Source organism: Chrysochloris asiatica, unplaced genomic scaffold (assembly GCF_000296735.1).
Source record: "Chrysochloris asiatica unplaced genomic scaffold, ChrAsi1.0 scaffold00109, whole genome shotgun sequence".
Classification (NCBI taxonomy): Eukaryota; Metazoa; Chordata; class Mammalia; order Afrosoricida; family Chrysochloridae; genus Chrysochloris; species Chrysochloris asiatica.
Window position 1 is genome coordinate 9,311,856 of NW_006408627.1, and position 21,129 is coordinate 9,332,984.

General features: G+C 38.5%; 1 protein-coding gene across 1 annotated transcript in view; it reads left to right on the forward strand.

Moving 5' to 3' along the window:
* The window catches only part of HERC3 (HECT and RLD domain containing E3 ubiquitin protein ligase 3), a 108,109-nt gene that overhangs the window by 24,620 nt on the left and 62,360 nt on the right, over nucleotides 1-21,129 (forward strand). The window contains exons 2-7 of the mRNA XM_006867776.1: nucleotides 7,394-7,553; nucleotides 12,404-12,480; nucleotides 13,299-13,520; nucleotides 14,413-14,504; nucleotides 15,095-15,225; nucleotides 16,013-16,173. Of these exons, the coding sequence (XP_006867838.1) occupies nucleotides 7,394-7,553; nucleotides 12,404-12,480; nucleotides 13,299-13,520; nucleotides 14,413-14,504; nucleotides 15,095-15,225; nucleotides 16,013-16,173 (843 nt within the window). The remainder of the gene's footprint in view (nucleotides 1-7,393; nucleotides 7,554-12,403; nucleotides 12,481-13,298; nucleotides 13,521-14,412; nucleotides 14,505-15,094; nucleotides 15,226-16,012; nucleotides 16,174-21,129) is intronic.

Here is a 21,129-nt window from a genome sequence, read left to right on the forward strand (position 1 = left end):
AAAAAAAAAAATTGTTAGTTTTTAAAACTGGCTCAGGAATAAGATGGAATAATCATATTCCTTCTTTCTCTCCTACTGAATGCAACTATGAGATCTGGACAAAATGCATGCATGGGGCAGCTATTTGAGGACTCCGTAAAGCAAGGAGTGGTAGGTGGATTGAGAAAGAAGACCAGAATTCAGAGTACCATTGGACTGGCAGTGAATTTACCACTGTTTTCTCTCCATATACCCTGCCATTTGGCCCCAGAGGCAGGTGCATCTGTGGAAGTACACACACTGGAGGCCTAAGAAGTGAAATCCTGTTAAGTACCCCAGAGCCCCTTCTAAATGTTTAGCCCAACATAATTAATTTATTGGGAAAAATTAACTAAGAATCCACTGCTGAGTTGATTCTGGCTTGCAGTGACCCTATAGAACAGAGTAGAACTGCTTGCTCCCTTAGGGCTACTGAGACTGTAAATGTTTACAGAAGCAGCCAGCCCAGTCAAATCGTGTGAGGCTAGGGGACTCCAGGAGTCCAGCACTGGGAAATTGTTAGTGCAGGGAATCACAGGAACATGGTTGTATCTCCATCATGGCAAATTTCCAGTGAAAATTTCCTGTATCCGTCAACCAGGATTAATAGTGGCGTTGCGGGTTAATGCAGTAAACTGCAACGTCGTTGTGGACCGTAAAAGCCGGCAGTTCTAGCTCACCAGCTGCTCCTTGGAAACCCTGTACAGGGTCACTATGAGTCGGATCCCGACTCGATGGCACTTAACAAAAACAAACAACAATTGTTGTTAAGTGCAGTTGAGTGGTTTCTGACTCATCGCAACCCCTTAGAGGGTTTCCAAGGTTAGTTTGAACCATCGACCTTGTGGTTAGCAGTCCAGTGCTTACCCTACAGCGACATACCAGGATTGATAGTACTTTGGTAAAAATGGTTAGGGGAAAGCTGAACATGACAGAAGCAAGCAATATCTGAATGAATGCCACAGTTCAGTGGGAACAAGAAATCAGAACTGAGGAGTGACTGTAAAGATTTAGAATCTCTAGAAAGGTAGGGCAAGTCACTACATTTCTCATAGCATGACTCTCTTTTTGTTTTCTAATATTAAAGGAAAGTGTAATCTTAGAGTAGGCAATTTAGAGAATCTCAGAAAGAAAACACCATGCAAATTGCTGATATTTCATGTATGTTATTTTAGTTTTATTAGTTAAAAATTTAGCACAAAATATCATTCAACCTTTCACACATTTTGTATATTCTGTATACTTTTCACTCAACTGCTCATACTGTTAACTGTAAGCCATTGGATATGTTTCTTATCTGATTAGAAACTTAGGGAAGAGTTGTTGTTAAGCACCATCTAGTTGTTTCCAACTCTTAGTGACCCTCCATAGGGTTTCTAAGGCTGTAAATCTTGGTGGGAGCAGAAAGCCTCATCTTTCTCTTGCACTGCAGCTGCAGACTCAAACTGCCAACCTAGTAGTTCACAGGCCAGTGTTTATCCTACAGATCCACCACGTTCCTGAGGGGAGAGTTGTTAATTGTAGTTGAGCCAGTTCCAAACCAAGGTGACCCTGTATAGGGTTTCTGAGGAGCAACAGGTGAGTTTGAATCACTGACCTTGTAGTTCAAACTGACTTTGTGGTCCAGTGCATTATCCTGTAGTGGTACACCAGTAGTCCAAGGAAGATAGAAGAGTTAGTATCCTATAATTCATATGTAGACTATTCACTCAGGAGGATACTTTTGCCATGAAGACGATATAGCTTTGTGGGTATAATGGGCTTTGAAGTCATGCAGACCTGGATTCCAGTCCTCCCTTTCATTAGCTGTGAACCTCAGCCAAAAGACTTACTCTTTTAGAGCTGGTTCCAGTTAGAGTAGACTTACCTCGTAGGGATTGTTGCAGGGGTTAGGTATCACCATCATTCACCTCCCGCCTAAGCTCATGCTATCTTTTATTGCTTTCCTTTGATGGTTTGGTGCTAAATTTACTGTTCCCAACAAACAAAATTAAGAAATAATAAATTATAATAAGCTCAAAAGTCAAGGAGAAATAATGCTAAAAATGTGACTTGCTCTAAGCAGTCTTCTATATTTGCCACTGTTCTGCCTTATTACCACGACTTGTTCAGAGTTAATAACAATGCTAAATATTTATAAAGACTTTAAACTGTTTCCATGATAGGATCAGATGGAAAAATATATATTTATATGTTTTTTTTTACCCTTTAAAAATTCCAAAGGTTTCTTTGGTGTGTGTAATTATTTTAACTTGTGGGTTGAGGTTCTGTCATGATCTTCAAAATATAGTGTGCAGTCTTGACAGAATGAATCAGGAGAGACTGCATATGGAACTGTGCACCTCAGCCTGAATATTTCCAACTGGGGCAGGGGTGTATTCAGTGACAAGTGTGAATGGAACATTCATCAGCATGTTGGTCTGACCTAGGAGTAAATTCTGGAAGCAGAGACTTTCGTTCCATTGTGATAGATTCCCCAGCCTGAATGAAATGAGCTCAGAGTTCTTGCTAGAAGAAATAAAGTAAGTTGAACTTATCAGTAAACCACAAAGTAAGTTAGTGGCTTACTTCTCCGCAAATCATTGCACTTCTGACCGTGTGTCTCTGGTTTTTGGACTACACACTTCCGTGTGGTGGTGAAGGGAGTTTGATGTCTGTTTGATTGGCTGCTGTGTGATGGAACGGGAATTGGTTTGCAGAGGGTTTGACCAGACTGTGAGTAAATGGAATGTGTTGTTGTTGTTGTTAAGTGCCGTCGAGTCGGTTCCGACCCATAGCGACCCTGTATAAGGTTTCCAAGGGTGTAAAACCTTACGGGAGTAGAAAGCCTCATCTTTCTCCCGCGGAGCGGCTGGTAGTTTCGAACCGCCGACCTTAAGGTTCACAGCCCGATTCGTAACCACTACGCTGCCAGAGCTCCTAAATGGAATGTAGGTGTGCCTTATTCTGGCTACTCAACTTCTGTAAAGATAAGATCAAGAGGGATGCTACTGACATATTTTGGAGTGATGGAGGATCTGTAGCAGATCAGGTAGTGTCCTGGCTGGACCATAGAAACTTCATAGAGTCAGGTTAGGCTATGCTAACTTCCAGGCAGGTGAGGTTAATGATGGGCATCAGAAAGTTGGGTATTGGCCCTTAGTCATGGGCCTGGTGCTCAGGATTGGAAGACCGTAACTGTTGTCCAAGTCCTAGAACTTGATTTCGGAATTTGGTCAGAAGGATAGAGCACAGATAACACCTGAGCTACTTTGGTAGAAATTCCTTAATTTTTTCCAAACTAAAGACAGGATTGTTATTTAGTATCTGGGACTAGGCTAGATTAAGAAATGGGGTCTAGCAGACAAGTGGTGGTGGTGGTTGTGTGCTGGTGAATTGGTTCCAACTCGTAGCAACCATGTATAGGGTTCCCAGGCTCTAAAGCTTCATGGGAGCAGAAAGCCTCATCTTTCTTCTATGGTAGATTCAAACTGCTGACCGTGAGAAACCACAAGGCTCCAAGTAGAATTTTTGAAAAGATAGATAGTGAAACAACAGCTACTACAACATCTTTATGTGGCAAGTACTCTGGCATGAGCTTACTTAAAAAAAAAAAAAAAAAAAAAGTTTTCTTGTTTTCAGATAATGCATGTATATTTATACAGTTAACCTCTGATTAAGTCAGATAGCAGTTCCCTCCTTCACCTGTTCCCATTCTTAAATGTCATTCCCTAACACACTAATTTTTTACTCGTTTGGATTTCTTTTGGTATTTGTCTTTATATTTCTGAGCAACATGCTTACTACGCTATTTCTAGATTTCTCAATGTTGGACATTCTTTGGAGATTTGTTGTTCTTAATGCTATCAAGTTGGTTCTGGCTCACGCAACCCTGTATGGGGTTCAAGGAGCGATTGGTGGTTTGAACAGTCAACGTTGTAGTTCACAGTCCAGCACTCCATTCTGGAGACTGCACATTGGGAAAGATCAGAATTAAGTGTTCTAATTTTCTTTATCTACCCTTTCCTCTTTTTTTTTCCTCTAGACACATTACTTCATCCCTCTTCAAAGAGTTGATTTTAAAAAATCAGTCTTGAGAATTTAATTCCTAACTATTATTATATATTATTAGCTATGTAAATTATATTTACTTGGTTATTTTGACTTCATGTATCATGCCTTCCGATACAGCATTGTGTTTCTAATGGCGTTAATAATTTGTTTTCCTTTTCCTTGTTGCTTAGTAACCTATGAGCTCTTTACCTCCACACTCTCTGAGATGATACTGTAAAATTCATCAGATAGTGTTTCATGTTGCACTTCAGAGATATTCTATCAACTTTGCTTTCTAGACCTGCTGCTGTCCTTGAAATGTTCTTCATCGCTTTCCTATGTGAGATTATTGTTTCCTGGCTTCTAGTTTTCCTTTATTTTGGAGGAATATATCTTTTTTATGAAGGTGGCACAAGAAGTAAAATATTTTCAGTCTTGTTGTTGTTGTTGTTGAGTACCATGGAGTCAATTCCGACTCATAGTGACCCCTGCACAGGGTTTCTGAGGCTGCAAATCTTTCCAGGAGCAGAAAGCCTCATCTTTCTCCCATGAAACAGCTGGTAGTTTCGAACTGCCAACCTTGAGGTTAGCAGCCCGATTCATAACCACTATGCTACCAGAACTCCTTGTTATTGTTAGGTGCTGATAAGTGTATTTCAACTAATAGTGACCCAATGTTACGGAGAAAGTGTCCCATGATAGTCTCTAGGAACAGATGGGTTTCAACCACCATTCTTTGATTAGCAGCTGAGCACTTAACTGTTGCATCACCAGGGCTCCCCTTGAGTCCCTTAAGACAAAAAACAAATCCACAGCCATTGAGTTGGTTCCTACTGCAAACCTATATAAGGTTTCTGAGGTTGTAAATCTTTATGGAAGCAAAAAGTATCATCTTTATCTCACTGAGTGCCTGATGAGCTCAAACTGCTGACCTTGCGGTTAGCAGTACCATGCTTATCCTACAATACCACCAGGGCTCCTTGAGTGCCTTATGTGTCCTGAAAATTGTCCCCTTTTTCCTGTGATCAAGTTTTATTCACAGTTGACTGGGAATAAATATCTTGTTTAGATGTCATTTTCCTTCAGAACTGTGAAAGTTCCATTGTCTTCCAGTTTCCCATGTTGCTTCTGAGAAATCTGATACCATTCTGATCTCTGTTGTATTGTGTACAAACTATTTCTTTCTTACAAACTTTTAGGATCTTTCTTAGTGTTATGAAATTTCAAGATGAAGTGCTCTGAAGTGGGTCTTTATTATTCATAATTCTGGTCATTTAATAGGTCTTTTTAGTTAGAAACATGTGTCCTTTAGTCTGAAGAATTTTCTTGTTTTTTTCCCTTTGATGATTTTCTGCCTTGTGTTCCTTCCAGTCTCTGGTTTTAGAAGTTGGTTTGTTGTTGCTGTTGTTTTTTTCAGACGTTGGATCTCTTGAACTCTTGAAGTAATTCTCTAACTTCTTATCTTTTTTTCTTTCTTTTTTGTTTTATTTTCCAGAAAATTTTTCTGCTTTTGAAAATTTTTTTTTGAATTTTTACTGACAAAGTATTCTGTTTTCTAGAGGGAAGGAGTCTTCACATCAAAGTTCAAGCCTAGCCCCTCATCACACAGAGTGGATAGGAATGGGCATTTGAAACATTGGCTACCTGTAATGGGGTGGGAGTGGGGGCTATAAAGGCACGAAGTGTCTGGCTTACAAGTTTTCAAGAGGGACTTTAGTTTCAGAGTGTGTGTGGGAAGGTAGAATCCCCAGTGAAGAGTTTCATCTTGTCTAAATGGATCTGATAAAAGGAGATGGGAATAGGATTCTTTTGATTCAATAATGAGTAATTGCTATCAAGACTAATTGTATTGTCACAACTGTAAAGGTGGAAGTTGTGTAACATAAAGGGAGGAGTAGTTCATCTTACATTCCAGGAACAGAGAACTCTAGGACCATCAAGAAGGAAGAGCATGAGTGGAAAGTGGGATCCTACCAGAGACAGAGGCAGAGGTGATGGCATGGAGAGAGAGAGCAGCTGAGAGCTCTAGACTCATGGAAAGACAAAGGCTGTGTGCTGGCGGCCAGGAAGCTGGCTTCAAGAATGTGCCCTTTGGTTGTTTCAACAATTAAATATTTCTGTGTGTTTCTGTGTACATCAACAAAAACAAAATGGGAGTAGAGGCAAATGCTGTTAACCAGTGGCACACAGAGGGGATTGTAACCATTACAGTGAAACAAAATACAATTGGTTGAGTGAATAATGAATGTTCTGCCGTGTAATCTATCACTCAATTCACAATAAAAGCTCTCTATATAAAAATGAAAGATATTTCTGTTATTTTGCTTGTTTTCTGACTCTTGGAATGATCTCTCTCTACGGCACCTTCTTCTTAGTTAGTTCATGGATTGAACTATCTTCCTGAAGTTCTCTAAGGACTTAAAAAAAAAAAACAACAACTTTTTTTCCTGCATGATCTGTTTCTTTAGAGTTCATTTTCTTCTATATGTTTCACTCTTTGTCTTTCATGTGATTGTTTTTCCGTATATATATAATGAACCCTGGCAGTCATTTGAGACATCGTAAAGCATATATTTCCAACCTTTGCATTTGATTATTAGTTTATGTATTCAACAAGTGTTTCCTAGCATTTTCTTTTATATTTAAGAATGAGACACTAAAACTGAATGGAACTCTTGGTGTGTGGGAAAGACTTGTTGACTGGGGGGACACTGGACATTTCATTGGGGGATAGATGTTAGTACATGTGAGTTTTTTTTTCTTGGGCCAGTGCTCCCAGAGAGAAATCTTACTATCTTCTGCCTAAATACATGTAAGATGGACACTCTGTGTTCTGGAACTGATTGAGAGAAGGTGTTTGTGTGTGTATATAGTGGTGTTTCATTGTCCCTTGTCAGAATTGCAAAATTTTGAGACTAACGAATGAGACACCTCCAAGTTCGTTCTCCTTAAGCAGTGCTTTGCTTATCTGAGGTCTCTTACCCTTCAATATAAAGTTAAAATTTCACTCAATCTTAATGCTTTTAGTAATTTGTCTCACTCCTCTCGCTTGAACATATGTCAAAATAATAAAACTTTACGCTCTCCCTGAATAGAAATGGGGCAAGCACATGACTATGTTTGTTGAGGGAACATGTATGGTGTGTGGGCTAGCATATATGTGTTTTCTACCTAGTGTAGCTTGGATCTAAATTAGTTTTTAGAAATATATAACATTTATAATCTCTATAGATATATTGATTTAATGGTTCTATGTATAAAAAAACAAAATGTCTGTGTAAGAGTAGCAATATGTCTGCTTTCTGGGCTGAATATTTTCCTCCTTTGGTCCGATTTCTTTCAGAGCAAATTGGAGCTTTGGCAGATCAGCACATTATCCATGTGGCATGCGGTGAGTCCCACAGTCTGGCCCTCAGTGACCGGGGCCAGCTTTTTTCATGGGGTGCAGGGAGTGACGGACAACTAGGACTTATGACAACTGAGGACTCTGTAGCAGTACCTAGGTAAGAATTCATAGCAGGGAATCTGGGTTTTCAAATGTCAATTGTTTTAGATAAAATTTATTGCTATTGTTTTTTTAAATTCCTTGTTTTTGTTCTCTTTTCTTCGTTTAATTCCTGTTTCCTTTGTGTCACTACTATGCCTTAGACCAACCATGATAGTACTTGTCACAAGCATCGTAACTATTTACAGAGCTGTTTCCTGTATAAAAATGTGTTTGTTAGGAGCTGCATTTGTTCCAGTAGCATGGTTGCAAGCAGAGTACCTGGCACATTATAAACATCTGACAAACATTTGAATTAAAAAAGACATCTCTGCATGTGTTAGATTTATTAACTTTCAATATTAAATCACAAATCTAAATCAATTTTTCAGTTAAGCACTTTAAAATAGAAACACCAGGCTGAACTTTTACTCTCATAATAGGGCAGATTACCTTAACCATTACAAATATCTAAAACAGCACGAATGCATAGGTTCTTTAACACAAAAACACTAATATAAATGGTTTTGAGTCTATGAAATACTTATTTACTTACCTCTCCTAGTGTAGCACTCACTGTAGAATAAACACTGGACTGCAAGTGCTGCTTCCTTGAATGTTGATTATGGATCCAAATAATATGAAGTCTTTGACAACTTCAATCTTTTCTCCATTTATCATAATGTTGTTTATTGGTCCAGTGGTGAGGATTTTTTTCCTTCTTTACATTGAAGTACAATCCATACTGAAGGTTGTGGTCTTTGATCTTAATCAATAAATATTTTGAGTCTTCTTCACTTCCATCTAGCAAGGTTGTATCATCTACATATTGTAGGTTGTTAATGTGTCTTCCTTCAATCCTGATGCCATGTTGTTCTTTATAAAATCTACCTCTTGAATTATTTATTCAATATACAGAATGGGTAAGTATTGTGAGAGGATACAACTCTGGCACACATCTTTCCTAATTTTAAACCATTCAATACGTCCTTGTTCTGTTTAAACAACTTCTTCTGGGTTTATGTACAAGTTAAGTTCCTCATGAGCACAATTAAATGTTCTGAAATACCCATTCTTCACAATGTTATCTATATGTCATGATCTACACATTCAAAAGTTTTTTGATAGTTAGTAAAGCACAAGTAAATATCTTTCAGGTGTTCGCTGCTTTCAGCCAAGATCCATCTGACATCAACAATTATATCCATAGTTTCATGTCTGCTTCTGAATCTGACTTGAATTTCTAACAGTTCCCTGTTAATGTACGATTACAACCATTTTTGAATTATCTATAGCAGCATTTTACTTGCATGTGATTCTAATGATATTGTTTGATGTTTTCCACATTCCCTTGGGTCATCTTTCTTTGAAATGGGCATGAAGATGGATCTCTTCCAATTGGTTGGCCAGGTAGCTGTCTTCCAAAATTCTTGGCATAGATGAGTGAGCACCTCTGATACTTCATCAGTTTCTTGAAAGGTTTCTATTTGTATTCACTCAGTCACTGGAGACTTGTTTTTCGCCATTGTCTTCAGTGCAGCTTGGACTTCTTCTTTCAGTATTATTGAGTCTTGATCATACGCTACCTCTTAAAATTGTTGAACATCAACCATTTCTTTTTGGTACAGTGACTATTCCTTCCATCTTCTTTTGATGCTTCCTGCATCATTCACTATTTTGTCCATAGAATCCTTCAATATTACAAGTTGAGACTTGAGTTTTTTCTTCAGTTCTTTTATCTTGAGAAATGCTGAGTATGTGTTCTTCACTTTTGCTTTTCTAATTCCAGTTCTTTGCACATTTCATTACAATGTTTTGCCTTCTTAAGTTGCCCTTTCAAATTCGCTTTTTACTTCCTCATTTCTTTCATTCACTTTAAGCTTCTTTATGCTCAAGAGCAAATTTCAATGTCTCTTTTACATCCATTTTGGTCTCTTCTTTCTTTCTTGTCTTTTTAATGACCTTTGGCTTTCTTCTTGTATGATGTACTTCATGTCATCCCACATTCTTCTGGTCTTCAGTCATTAGTGTCTGATGCATCAAATCTGTTCTTTAAATGATCTATAAATTCAGGTGGGATATATTCAAGGTAATATTCTGGCTCTCATGGACTTGTTTTAATTTTCTTCAGCTTCAGACAGAACTTGCATATGAGTAATTGATGGTCCGTTTCACAGTCCCCAGCCTTGTTTGGACTGATGATATGGATCTTTTGCATTGTCTCTTTGTACAGATGTAGTTAATTCAATTCCTGTGTGTTCCTTCTGGTGAGGTCCACAAGTATAGTCGCCATTTATGTTACTGATAAAAGGTATTTGCAATGATGAAGTCATTGTTGTTGTTAAGTGCCATCGAGTCAGTTCCAACCCATAGTGACCCTGTATAGGGTTTCCGAGGAGCAGCTGGTGAGCTTGGACTGCCAACCTTGCAGTTCAAACGGCTTTGCAGTCTGGCGCATTAACCCACAGGGCCACACCAGGACTCTGAAGAAGTTATTTGCCTTGCAAAGTTCTATCATGTGATCGCCAGCATCACTTTTATCATGAAGATTATCTTTTCCAACTATTGATCCTGTTCCTTGTTTCCAACTTCCACTGTGAGTGACCTTGGGCAAGTTGTTTGCCTCAGTTTATCTGGCCAAGTTATTGGGAGGAAATAGTAAGTTGATGGAACACAGTATGTACTTGCACTGTAGCTATTTTGTCCTCAAGGTATAGTTTTGCTATTATTTGTCTTGTCCTTTGCTCTGTTTTCTTTCTGTAACAGATTGTGAGGGTTGTGACAAAGGTAATGATATACAGAATTAGAGTGGAAGTGGGGGAAAAGGCTTACATAGCAACCTCTGAAACCTTGATCCCCCAGGTCATAATGCATTTTCTAATTTAAAAAAAAATGTGGATTTCTATAAAGTATTGATACATGTGACAGCTTGAATAAATGACTTCCTAAAATGCTACCTTATATGATTCCATTTATAAACTGTTTTTGAAATTATAATGTTTTAGAAGTAGAGGACATGTTATTGATCGCCAGGGATAGGAAAGGAGAGAAAATGAGGGAGGTGAGAGAAGCTTATAGAAGTACAACTTGGACTGATTCTTTTTTTTTTTTTTTTATGTTTTATTGTGAATTATGTGATACTTTACATGGGAGAACATTAGTTTTATACTCATCCTATCGTATATCGTTTCATTGCCATGGTTACCATCCCCTCCATGCGTCATGATTCTTGTGGTGCTGGTTCAAGACACTCATTCAGTGTCTTGATGGTAGTAGTGGATACCTGATCTTACACATGTATAAAATTATGTAACCATTTATATCCACATATGCAAATGAGTAGAAGTAAAATTGGAGAAATATGAATAAGATTGGTGGATTTTATCAAGTTATTATATTATAGTGTAGCTTTGAAAAATGTTACCAGTTTGGGAAACGACAAAGTGTACAAAGGATCTCTTTGTGTTCTTTCTTAGAATTGCATGCAAATTTACAGCTATCCCAATTTGGGCTCTGTTTGGTACCAATAGATGGGCTCTGTTTGGTACTAAAATGAATTTGTGAACTCTTTCAACTTTTTTAGATTGAGAAAATAAAACATTAAGAAAAGCAGTATCTACCTGTCTTTTAAAATAACTCCTGCCCCCACTGGACACATCATCCAGAACGTCCCTCTTTCTATGGTGTGTCTAGCTGACTCCTTTGTCCCCATGACTTATGCTTAACGAGCATGGCAACTTGTAAAATAGAGAGTAGGTAACACAATTGCTATTGGACAATGCCAAGCACTTGACAATGGAGTTTTTTCATTTAACTCACACAGGTACTGTTCATATCTTTGTCTTTCACATGTGCGTACAGAGGAGTGAAGTTTGAAAAGAACTCATATGCTCCTCTTTCTCACCATGCTCGGGAACCGGGGTTTTGGAGAAATCTCCCTTACTTTCAAAGTCATTTAAACACCATATTTAGACACATGTTCTTAGGGATTTACTGAGCTTATTCCATTTGTCCCTGAATTGGAGATAACAATGTTAGAAGTCACATTGTTGTTGTTAAGTACCATTGAGTATGTTCCGACTCATAGCAACCCTGTATAGAGTGTCCAAGTAGCCGGCTGATGGGTTTGAACCGCTGACTTGAAGGTAGCAGTCCAGTGCTTATCTTACAGTATCACACTAGGACTCCACGCATAAGATTGTAGTAATGGGTTGGAGCCCAGAACTATTTTTGTTGTAAACAGTCACTGCTTAAGAGGCCACTCCTCAGAAATCCTATACAGGGTCGCTGAGTCTAAACCATCTTGATGGCACTTAACCAAACATCAACTTAAAAGGCTAATGAAAGATCTAATGTTGTTGTTATTAAGTGCCTTTGAGTTGGTTTTGACCTATAGTGACCCTGTATAGGGTTTCCTAGGAGCAGCTGGTGAACTTGAACCACCGACCTTGTGGTTCAAACCAACTTTGCAGTCCAGCACATTAATTAACCCACAGTGCCACACCAGGATCTAATAGAACTGAATCATATAACATTTTGTTGTTGCTAGGTGCTGTTGAGTTGATACAACTCATAGAGACCCCATAGGTCAAGAGCAGAATTGCCCCCTTAGTGTAGCCTAGGTGGAGGTCTTTATGGGAGCAGATGGCTAGGTCTGTCTCCCTGTGGAGGTACTGGAGGGTTCAAATCATAGCCCTTTCAGTTAGCAACCAAGCACTTAACCATTGCTGTGAAACTAATTTGATTTTTAAAATCTTGTAGGAAACATGATGTTATATGTTACAACTGTTTAGTTTATTTGGAAATATTTCTGATAATTTTGAGTATGAATGCTTTTTTTTTTTAAGGAGAAAGCCTTTTCTATTTTAGGTTAATACAAAAGCTGAACCAGCAGACAATATTACAAGTTTCCTGTGGCAACTGGCATTGCTTGGCTCTTGCAGCTGGTAATGTAACATTAAATGTGTGCTAATGTTATGTTAAGTTTGAAAGCTTTTTCTCTTTGTATTCTGGGGTGATATTAACTAATTGGAAACCTTAACTGGTTAGGGGCCATACAGTTCTGTTGGACAGTAGCAATTCTCAGATGGCCTTTGGCAGAGCTATTTGATCAGGTTGTGGGTGATTAAAGAAGTCATCATATTGCTACTCCATTCTAACCTATCTCCCAAGGGAAGAAGAGTAGAATCTAGGACCTTGCTTTCATGTTCTTGAGTGTATGGAAGATTGGGTTTTTTAAAGCTGCAACCCACTATAAAACTATATTTAACCTTTAAGCTCCTAAATAAATGACAAAGAAGGAGCTATTGAAACCTAAGGTAGCTAATAATATAGTTCTCTACATTAGAAGAAACTCTAGAGGAAGCCTACACTGAAATACTCTGTGTGATGATGCTCTGTAGTGTGGTCCAGGTCAGTCTTCTGAGTATCAGGGCCTTGGTGTGGCCAGAACTAGTTCAGTGTAGTGGATCTGAGCCTAGTATTAGATTATTCAAAAGTAAATTGACTTAAACATATAATCTTTTTTGCAAAACTATTATAGTCTTTGAAGGCCAGTTGGATACATTTTATCGCGCTGTTGTCATGAAAAATAGAAGATTTGCTTTTGATCATCTTACAGTGTGAAGTGTCCCTATTCCCTTGCTCTGTGGTAGGGCTTAGTGGTCAACTAACAAATGAGGCAGCAATATTGTCCTAATGATTGTTTTAGTGGATGGGGCTTGTATCATTTCTGGTAATATCAGTTATCCTATTCTTCTTTCAGACGGACAGTTCTTCACGTGGGGAAAGAACAGCCATGGTCAGCTGGGCCTTGGGAAGGAGTTCCCCTCCCAAGCTAGCCCACAGAGGGTGAGATCCCTGGAGGGAATCCCACTGGCTCAGGTGGCTGCAGGGGGCGCACACAGCTTTGCCCTGTCTCTCTCCGGAGCCGTTTTTGGCTGGGGGATGAATAATGCAGGACAGTTAGGACTCAGTGATGAAAAAGGTAGGTGATCTCTTCATATGTATCTCTTTGGTTCAAAAGCACATTCATTTGTTTAACATATATGACTTGACTATGTACTGTCTGCCAACCCTGTGTGCAGCAGTGAACAGAACAGATGGCATCCTTAACTTTGTGGGGATTGTATTCTAGTGGTTGGATGGAAACAACTGAAAAATATAGTGTTTATCAGAGAATTTGAGAGTAAAGCTTCCTGTTTCACATAAAGTAGTTAAGGAGGGCCTTACTGGTTAAAAAAACAAAACAAAACTGTTTGAACAGAGGCTTGTAGGAAATGAGGTTGGAAATGTCTCTAGGGGAAAAAATGTTCTTGTTGAAGGGACTAGGACATATGATGGCTCTGCTGCCAGAAGATGGCTGCTCAGGAGTGGACTGAACAAAGGAGAGAGACTAGCAGAATTGGAAGTCACAGGGGTAGTGTGGGCCCACGTATGGAGGGTCCTGGAGGGCAAGGTTATGGTTTTAGCTTTTCATTAAGTGAAAAGGAAAGATATTAAGGATTAAGGGAGGAGTGTCCCAATTTTGGAGGTAGTGAGAATAAAGTCAAAGTCTGACTACGTTTTGAGTATACATTTGCTCAGTGTTGAAATAAAGAGGGGAGGAGCTGGAAGGATGAAGCTGCCTTTTATTAAAATGAAGAAAACTGTATTTGTTGGGAGAAGACACAGTTGGAGGATGTGAGAAAACCATGAGTTAAGTTTTAGATCTATTAAATTTGACATGTCTATTACACATTCAAATGGAGAGGCAGGTAAGAAGTTGAATATTTAAGTCAGGAATCCAAAACGTTCCTCCTCCCCAAAAGATGGGTGTGTATATTTTGTCTCAAAGGCAAGTGGTGGTGACATTCTGATGTTTATTTCTCTCGTTCTAGATCGAGAATCTCCTTGTCACGTAAAGCTCTTACGAATGCAAAAAGTCGTCTATATTAGCTGTGGGGAAGAACACACAGCGGTCCTTACAAAAGTAAGAGGCGCCGGGTGCTCGGATTTGTTCTGTAATGCTTTGATGCTGGGTGTGAGATGAGGGTTTACCATTGCTTCGTTGTTTTTGATAATATCTTTTAGAAACAGTAGTGATGATGTTTAATTACAGTATTATGTTCAGCTTCAATTGGCCTGTCTTCCGTAGGACTAGGAAAAGACTACTTTTTAAATTCAAGTATGGCTGTGGGGGAAAAAAACACAGAAATAATGTCTTATTTACCAAGGAGTTTGGGGATCAATTTGTGAAAACTTGTCTCATTTCAGCTATATCATTCTCCTTTGTTGTTTTGCCTTTTAACATATCATTTCAAGCAGTTTTGTCAATTCACAGCTAGAATACATTTCCTTGAACAGCGTGTCCTTGCTCCATAAAGTATTAGTCTTAAATTTCTTTTTTATTATTTTTCCATCTGATGGGTGTTCCAAGAAGTCATCTGGGCTAAGTATCAAGTGGTCATGGTGTTCTTGGACAGACCATTGTGATGTGAATTCTGTGAACAGAAGAGTTTAGAGGAGTATGCTCAAACTCAAGAGAAGCAGTGAAGTCATATGGTGTTTGTTTCTTGTTAGAATGGAGGTGTGTTTACCTTTGGTGCTGGTTCCTGCGGGCAACTTGGACATGACTCCATAAATGATGAGGTTAATCCAAGAAGAGTTCTAGAGTTGATGGGCACTGAAGTGACTCAGATTGCTTGCGGCAGGTGAGTGCTTCTAAGAGCTTCCTGGTATCTACTAAGACCCAGAAGTGGATCTTTGTTTTGTAGTGATGGAGAATGTGGTTAGACTGGTTGCTAGGGGTCCGCTGAGTTGATTCTAATTCATAGTGACCCTTCTGGGACAGAATAGAACTGCCTCATAGTGTTTCCAAGGTCTAATCTTCACAGAAACCGCCTGCCACCCCTTCTTCTCAGGGAGTCACTGGATGGCTCAAACCTCTGACCTTTTCAGTTCACAGCTGAGCACTTAACGACTGTGCCAATGCCAGCAGGGCCCCTTAACCACATCATTTTAAGAAATGTTAGCTGCAGGCACACCTATGGGTAAAGTTCAGAGAAAATCAAATCTGAGTAGGGTGCAGAAAGGAAAGGTTTTAGATAAACAGTAACATGAAGCCTTTAGGCTTCTTTTGGGATAAAGGAAAACAGGCTATGGGGAGGTGAAGAAAGTAAAATGAGAACACCCCAAAGTACTTCTTGAAAATTTTGCCTGAGTATATACTCTGTTTCTTCCTTCTCGCTGCAAAGGCCAAGTGCAGCAGATTGTGCAGCTGTTTTCAAGTCTCTCCATCTGACCGATAACTGAGAGAATGGTGTTGTGGAGACACTGAAAAAGAGTCAGCCAATTCACATATAAACCGGGGGAAGCTTTAACCAGGGCACACCTAGGACTTACTGTGCACACATGTGGAAACTGAAATTCAGAGTCTGAGTGGAGATCCAGATCAGTAGAAACTATACTGACAAGTTAATTTAAATGACTTTTCCTCAGACAGCACACCCTAGCCTTTGTGCCTTCTTCTGGACTCATCTATGCATTTGGATGTGGAGCAAGAGGTCAATTAGGAACTGGACACACTTGTAATGTTAAGTGCCCATCTCCTGTGAAGGGTTACTGGGCTGCCCACAGTGCCCAGCTTTCAGCCAGAGCTGGTAAGAGGATTTTTTTTATTGGACCAAAAACAACTGTTAATACATTGTTTATCTGTTATTTATCTTGAGATCTTTTGGAGGGAATGAATATAAGGTATTTTTTGAAAACATCAATCGATGAATATTTAAGTACTTAATATAAAAGCCCTAGTTAAGATCTTACTAGATGACTAAAAAAAGTAAAAGATATTATTTTGGTCTCTAATTGTAGCATTATAATTTTTATTAGTTGCTATTTAAATTGTTATTCTTACTATAAATAATTGCTAAATGCTTCACTAAATTCCATAACTCAGATCAACAATCAAAATTACTTTACAAACAAATTAACCCCTATTAGAAATGAAGAAACTGAATGTGCAGGCAGTTAAGTAATTTGACCGATGGCACACATGACTGGTGGAGCTAGACTTTAACCAAGGGCTATCTCATGCAAAGAGCAACTCAGTAAGAAAAAGTAAAGTATTATGATGAAAAGTACAAAGACTTGGTGTTCAACAACCAAAAGGTGGAACACACTCAGCATTTTTTTAAGCTGAAAGAACTGTTGAAAAAAAATTCAACTCAGGAGTTGCAAACTTTGAAGGATTTGAAGGATAGAATCCACAACTCGTCTGTCAGTTTGTCTTACTCTGGTGGCTCGCTTGTTACTGTGATGCTGGAAGTTATACCACAGATGTTTTAAATACCAGCTGTGTCACCCATGGTGGACGGGTGTCAAATGAGCTTCCCGACTAAGATAGACTAGGAAAAGGAGAGGCAGACTACTTCTGAATATTTCATCACTGAAAACCTAATGAATACAGTGAAACATTGTCAGAGTTCACACTGGAAGATGATCCCCGAAAGTTGGAAGGCACTCAGAATACGACTAGGGAAGAGTTGCTTCCTCCAAGTAGAGTTAAGGATTCGAATGGAGTAAAGCTTTGGGGACCTTCATTTACTGACTGGGCAAAACTCAAAATAAAGGAGAAACAGCTGTAAACATCTATTAATAATCAGAACATAGAATGTATGAAGTATGTTGTTGTTGTTAAGTACCATGGAGTAGGTTCTGACTCATAGTTACCCTGCACAGGGTTTCCGAGGCTGTAAATCTTTACAGGAGCAGAAAGCCTCATCTTTCTCCTGTGGAACGGTTGGTAGTTTTGAACTGTCGACCTTAAGGTTAGCAGCCCGATTCGTAGCCACTACACTACCAGAGCTCCTTGTATGACTCTAGGAAAATTGGAAGCTGCCAAAAATGAAATTCACAAAGATTGATATTCTAGGCACTAGTGAGCTTAAATTGACTGGTATTGTCCATTTTGAATAAAAAAATCATATGGTTTACTATGCCAAGAATAACAAATTCAAGAGGAATGGTGTTTTCGTCATCAAAAAGAACATTTCAAGATCTATTGTGAAGTACAGTGTGTCTGAGATAGAATGATATCCATGTGCCTACTAGGAAGAACACTATTATTCAGATTTATGCTCCAACCACCAAAGCCAGTGATAATAAAATAGAAAGATTTACTAACTTCTTCGGTCTAAAATTGACCAAATATTTAATCAAGATGTATTAGTAATTACTGGTGATTAGAATGGGGAGATTGGAAATGAAGAAGTATCAGTAGTTGGAAAATATGACCTTGGAGAGAGAAGTGATACTGGAGATCACATAATATAATATAGCAAGACCAATGAATTATTTATTGCAAATATCTTTAAACAACATTAAAGTGACTATACACATGAACCTCACCAAATGGAATGCACAGGTATCAGAATGACTACATCTGTAGGAACAGACTATGTGGTAAAGCTCAGTGTCATCAGCCAAAACAAGATCAAGGGCAGACTTTGGAACAAACCATCAGTTGCTAATATGCAAGTTCAGGCTGAAGCAGAAGAAAATTAAAACAAGTTCATGACAGCCAAAATATGGCCTTGCACATATCTCACCTGAATTTGGAGACCATCTTTAAAACAGATTTGATGCATTTAGACACTAGTGACAAAAGACTAGAAAAACTGTGGGATGACATTAAGAACATCACACAGGAAGAAAGCAAAGAGAACAACAACAACAACAAAACAGTCACTAAAAAGACAGGAAAGAATGAAAAGACCAAAATGTATGTCAGAAGTGACTCTGAAATTTGCTTTCCAAATGTAGAAATGCTAAAGCGAATGGACAAAATGAGGAAGTAAAAGAGCTGAACAGAACATTTCAAAGGGCAACTTGAGGAGACAAAGTAAAAGATTATAATGATATGTGCAAGCACCTGGAATTGAAAAAACAAAAGGAAAAAACATGGTCAGCACTACTCAAGCTGAAAGAACTGAAGAAAAAAAATCAAGATTCTTTGGGAGTCCTGCCATGGCCCTGCACTGGACTGCAAAGTCAGTTTGAACTGCAAGGTCAGAGGTTCAAGCTCACAAGCTGTTCCTTGGAAACTCTATACAGGGTCACTGTGAGTCAGAACTGACTTAACAGCACTTAAAAATAACAACAACAATTCACAAAATATTGAATAATACAGAAAGCATCAAAAGAAGATGGAAGGAATACCTAGAATCATTGTACCAAAAAGAAATGGTCTTTGCTCATTGGTTGCATATGATCAAGAGCTGATGGCACTGAAGGAAAAAGTCCAAGCTGCATTGAAGGCACTGGTGAAAAACAAGACTCTGTGATTTGCTTGAATACAAATTGAAATTGTTCAATAAACTGTTGAAGCATTGGAAGCACTCATTCATCTGTGCCAAGAAATTTAGAAGACAACTGCTTTACCAGCCATTTGGAAGAGATCCATCTTTGTGTGCCTGTTCCAAAGAGTGGTGAATGTGGAAGTCATTGAACAATATCATTAATATTCCATTCCTACAGTAAAATTTTGCTGAAGATAATTCAGCGACTGCAGCAGTACATCAACAGGGAGCTGCTTGAAACTGAAGCCAGATTCAGACAAGGACGTAGAATGAGCGATGCAATTGCTAACGTAAGATGGATCGTAATTGAAGCAGAAAATACCATAAAAATGTTTATTTCTGCTTTATTGACTATGCAAAGGCTTTTAGCTGTGTGGATTATGACAAGCTATGGATGATATTACAAAAAACTGGTATTCCAGAACACTTAATTATGCTGATGAGGAACTTGTACATAGACCAAAAGGTAGTCGTTTGAACAGAACAAGGAGATACTGAATGGCTTAAATCAGGAAAAGGTGTATGCCAGGGTTGTATTCTTTCACCACACATACTCAATCTATATTTTGGATAAATAATTATAGAAATTGGATTATATGAAGAAGAACATGGCATCAGGATTGGAAGAAGAATAACTAACAACCTGTGATATGCAGATGATACAACCTTGCTTGAAGGAAGTGAAAAGGACTCACTGATGAAGATCAAAAACCGTAGCCTTCAGTATGGATTATATCTTAATGTAAAGAAAACTAATATTCTTATAACTAGGCCAGTAAATAAAATCATGATAAATAGAGAGAAGTTTGAAGTAGTCAAAGACTTCATTTTGCTTGGCTCCAGTATCAACAACCATGGAAGCAGCAGTCAAAAACTCAAGTAATACATTGCATTAGGCAATTCTGCTGGACAAGACCTCTTTAAAGTGCTCAAGAGCAAAGATATCTATCAGTTTGAGGACTAAGGTATGCCTAATCCAAGCCATGGAGTTTTCAGTTGCCTAATATGCATATTGTGGTGCTGTGGGTTAATGCACTTGACTTCAAGGTTGCTTTGAATCTCAGGGTCAGTGGTTCAAGCTCACCAGCCACTTCTTGGAAACCCAATACAGGGTCTCCATGAGTCAGTATTGACTCGATGGTACTTCACAACAACAATATATATGTGAAAATTGGACAGTGAATACGGAAACACCTTAGAAGAATTGATGCAATTGAATTATGTTGTTGGAGAAGAATATTAAAAGTACCATGGACTGCCAGAAGAACAAACATATCTGTGTTGGAATAAGTGCAGCCAGATGCTTAGAAGACAGAATGATGAGATCTTGTCTGTCATACTTCGGATATGTTATTAGGAGGGACCAGTCTTTGGAGAAGGACATCATGCTTGGTAAAGTTTAGAGTCATAGCTGTGCAGAGGGTTGCTATGAATCAGAACCAACTCAAAGGCACAACATGGGCAAAATGTTGAATGATGCAGGAAGCATCAAAGCCAGATAGAAGAAATCTACAGACTCACTATACCAAAAAAGAATTGGTCAGCATTCAACCATTTCAGGAGGTATCATTTGATCAAGAACTGAGGTGCTAAAGGAAGAAGTCCAAGCTGCACTGAAAGTATTGGGCATACAAAGGACTTCATGAATTGATAAAATCCTATTTGAGGTGTTTGATCAAATGCATTCAACTCTGAAAATTCTCACTTGTCCATGCCAAGAAATTTGAAAGACAGCTGCCAGGCCAGCTGACTAAGAGATCCATATTTGTGCCCATTCCAAAGAAATGTGAGCTGAAAGAATACAGCAGTTATCAAACAACATTGTTTATGTCACATACAACTAAAGTTTTGCTGAAGGTAATTAAAAAACAGTTATACTAGTACATCAACAGGGAATTGCCAGAAATTCAAGTGAAATTCAAAAGAGTATATGGAATAAGAGATATCTTTATTGATGTCAAATGAATTTTGGCTGAAAACAGAATATCAGAAAGATGTTTACCTGTGTTTTATTGACTATGAAAAGGCTGTGTGGATCATAACAAATTATGGCTAACATTGTAAAGAATGTGAAATTCTGAACACTTAATTGTACTAAATTGGAACCTGTACGTAGACCAAGTGGTAGTCATTTGAACAGACCAAGGGAATACTTCCTGGTTTTAAATCAGGAAAGGTGTGCACCTGGGTCGTATTCTTTCACCAGCCATATTCATTCTGCATGTTGAGCAAATGATCCTGGAAGCTGGACTACATGAA